This window comes from Propithecus coquereli, unplaced genomic scaffold (assembly GCF_000956105.1).
Source record: "Propithecus coquereli isolate 6110/MARCELLA unplaced genomic scaffold, Pcoq_1.0 Scaffold160, whole genome shotgun sequence".
Lineage (NCBI taxonomy): Eukaryota > Metazoa > Chordata > Mammalia > Primates > Indriidae > Propithecus > Propithecus coquereli.
The window spans coordinates 2,231,296-2,235,187 of record NW_012140525.1 but is presented as its reverse complement, the minus strand read 5'-3'; the positions used below and the strand labels follow the sequence as shown (position 1 = coordinate 2,235,187).

Below are 3,892 nucleotides of genomic sequence, written 5' to 3'. Positions count from 1 at the left end.
TTTTAGAACATCTTAAAGAATTTAATCATACATGTAAGGTATATTGCCAATGGTAAGTGAAAACTATTGAAGAGAACAAAAAACTCTTCTACTTTTTCAACCCAAAGAAAATTAGTCATTATTCTTTAAGCCAGTTTTGTGCATTTCACTATGATATGTATGTATTGACTAATTTATAAGCTTCTTGTGTTAATAATATGGAGAAGACAGGACAGGATAGGACAGTGAGAAACTTGGTCAGTTAAAGAATAAACCCAGCAGCTCAGCGCAGAAGAAAGTTAATTTAACAATTTAAAAAATGTATAGTTAGATTGACAGGTCTGAGGTGAATTCACAGGAAAAAGTTCAATGGCCAATAGAGAAAAGAGGGGAACTTGGATCTAGTATAGTGAGCAGTTTAGAAGCTGTCAGTCAGGCTGTCTCCCTAGAATCCCAGTTCAATTTCCCACAGCTGTGTAGGTTGGTACTATGCCTTTAGCTTTTTCATGTAAAATAAGAACAATAATAATAACAACTTTGTAGAGATTAAATCAGTTAAATTGTGTAAGACACTCAGCAAAGTGAGCTGGTCATGCTAAGCTCTCAATAAATTTTAGCTATGTTACTGTTATTGTTATTATTATCCCTAGTTTATAATGTACTTCTTTTTATGTTATTGCTGTCAACAATAGCTAAGGTAGGAAACATCTCAGTTTTTCCAGGACTGTCCCGGTTATGCCTAGTTATTTATTAATAACACTCCTTGCCTTCTCAAAAGTGTCCCAGTTTGGGAAATGAATTATATGGTCACCTTAGCAGTGGATCCCAGAATAGAGTTAGAGAATACCACTCAGAAATACATAGATTGACAGAGCTGAGGAACAAGTAGCTGTGGGATATAACCCAGGAGTGTCCAGGTTGGGTGGGGTACCATCAATCACAACTCAGTTCCCTAGAGGTAGAGCAGCCCTCATGCTATTCTAGACAGATTTTTACATCCAAAGTAGGAATTGGGAGTCGGGGGCACGGGGGGCGGGGCGGATCTCTTCTGAAGAAAAATCTTTCACTATGACAATCAAAGAATGGCAAGAATCCCAAGTGTGTATTGGCGATAGGGAGGGAAAAGTTGATGTTGATGAATCAGCACAGGTTGGACTTCGCGATTCACTGGTGAGAGAGGGATGAATCCAGTTTTCTGGGTTGATTGGCTCAAAACATGGTGTCATAACTAAAAAAAATACTATTAAAAGATAAAATACGGGGAGGAAATAAAGAGCTCAGTTTTAGACACATTAAGTTAAAAATGCCCAAGACAGACATCCGAGTGGAAATTTCCAGAAGGCAGTTGTGTATGACTAGTTCTGTGCTCAGAGGGCTCCAGATTTGGTAGTCATTTGCCTGGAGGCAATAGGTTAAGCCTTGTGAGTGACTGAGATCACTTAGTATGAAGAAGCCATAGGCAGGGGAAAAAATATGCCAGGGATAGACTTCAGGAAACACCAACCTTTCTCATATGTTGGACAGAAGAAAAAGAGAAAGCAAAGATGATAGGTGGTGAAGACCTGTAAAGAACAACATTATAAGGAAAGAGTTTCTGAAAGAAACTTTCCACAGGGCTACATGCCACCAGGAGGTCAAGATGAAGAATCTCTTGGCTTTGGCAGTTAGGATCGCCTGATTAACTCGTGCAGAAGTGATAGAACGGTGAAGTAGGAAGGGGAAACACATGCCTTCAGTTTAAAGAGGGAAGATGGATGTGAGGAAGGGTGAGTCAGCAAGTAGCCCTGCACCATCCACTGTGGTAGACACTAGCCACATGTGGCTATTTAAATTTGAATATACGTTATATTCAATTACTTATAAAAGTAAGCAAAATTAAAAATTAATTTCCTTAGGTGCACTAGCCACATTACAAGTACTCAATAGCCCCATGTGTCTAGTGGCTATAATGCTGGATACCGCAGATGTAGATTGCTTCCATTATTACAGAAAGGTCTTTTGGACAGTGTTGGAATCGTAAAGGCAGAGGAAGGACGGAAAAGCTAGAAAAACATGTTGTGTCAGAGGAGAGTCTCTCCCCGTCCGTGAGCACTCAACATAAGCCCTAAGTGAGTGTGTGTGTAGCCTGTGGGTCAAGTGTGAGGCAAAGAAGTTGTATTAGAAAGAAAAGAGAGCAAACAGGGAAGGCTCTAGGGGTGCTGGAGGCCTGGCATCCAGACTCTGAGTAGGGAGAGTTCTTTCTCCAAAAATACACTTTAAAAAGACGGAGAAAGTACAGATGCAGCCTCCTCTGGCAAAGCCAGGAACCAATTAACTGTAGTAGCCACAGTGACTTGTTGAGAAAGTGGAGGACTATAAACCTAAAGGGGGCTTTTTTTCTATTATGAAAATCCCAATGCTTGACTGGGAAATAGATACTCATTTTTAAAATATTAGATAAACCACAGGTTAAAGCTGATGCATGTTGCAGCTAGGTTTGTCTTTTCAGTTAGTAATTATAATAGCTACAGTTTAGTGATACCTACTTTATGATGCGCACTAAACTGGGTATTTTACATTAACTGTCTTCTTTTAACACATTAACTGCCATGAGACTTGTATTTAGCTCACTCTGGTTTTAACCCTGGGGCCGCGTGAAGCATGTTTAAAATCTTAGCTTGTTGATTTCCTTATTGTTACAATTAATATTGACGATTTAATTCTAAAAACGTGTATTAAATGGAAGTCAATACATTTCATTTTTCTATTTATGTTTCTCTTTAAATTACACTCAAAGTTTTTATTCTATTTTCATACTAAAACACTGTGGCTCCAAGGAAAAGTTTCTGGGTTTTTTGTGTGGCAGTCAGTGTGTTAAATCCACGAAGTTTCTGGGTTTTTTGTGTGTCAGTCAATGTGTTAGATCCACAAAACAATTTTTAAAGGTTGTTTCCATTACCCTTATAAGGTTAAGTAACTTACTTAAAGGCACAGAATAGCTACTAATTAGGATTAGACTGGAACACAAGTGTGAAATACAGACCAGAAATTGGGCAATTACAATACAGGGAAAGACCAGAATGCTACAGGTGCACGCAGCAGAGCCCCCTAATTTGAATTGTTGAGAAGGCTTTTTAGATATAAGTGACACCTAAGATATGAATTGAGGAACTAGTTAATTAGTGAGCAGGGAGTCGTCCAGGCAAAGAAACAACATCTTCTTAGAGTTGACATTCAAGGAAGTGAAAGTCCAATATAGCTAGAACATCGAAGGACAAGAAAGAGGGAATGTTGAGAGATAAGGCAGTGGTCAGAACCACCCAACCTCCTCTATATTCTTCTCCATCCATTATACTCATTAGATAAATTTCCTCAATGAAGATTTTAATGTGACTAAGAAAAATGGTTAGCATTTTAGGATTCCTTGTGTCCACTACACCAGAAGAAGAAAAAAACTTTTTCTGGTTTGTGCATAAGAATGTAAGAGATAGCCATCTAGTGGTCTCTCTCACATGTAACGAGGTATTTGCAGAGATTCTGCTTTGTGCAGCCAAGCCTATGACACTGTTTTAACAATTTTTGCTTTCCTAACCCAATAGTCATTTTAAATGACAATTTCAAAGGAACTGAAGTGCTCTACATTTGGTAATTTATCGCAGCTTTTAGATTTTTACTTACAAACCCAAATGACTATGCATAGTTCTGATCCTGTGTTCTTCCATCAAGATTAACCTAAACATATGAATTCAAATTTTTAAATTATGGTTTTTTCCTCTCCCTAAAATACTTTTGTATTTTATTTTCTAGATAAAATATTGCATTGTGCAAGCATATTAAACTATATTTAGTGTTATGGGGCAGGGGAATTTAGCAGTAATGTACTGTATTAATTTTTCTTCTGTGAGACAGAACACCACTGTGGCATAATTTGGTT

The 3,892-nt window shown here is 37.9% G+C and overlaps 1 protein-coding gene across 1 annotated transcript in view; it reads left to right on the top strand.

Moving 5' to 3' along the window:
• Positions 1 to 3,892, top strand: part of PAM (peptidylglycine alpha-amidating monooxygenase) — a 344,515-nt gene that overhangs the window by 278,885 nt on the left and 61,738 nt on the right. Inside the window, exon 10 of the mRNA XM_012641055.1 lies at positions 39 to 52. Within this exon, the coding sequence (XP_012496509.1) occupies positions 39 to 52 (14 nt within the window). The remainder of the gene's footprint in view (positions 1 to 38; positions 53 to 3,892) is intronic.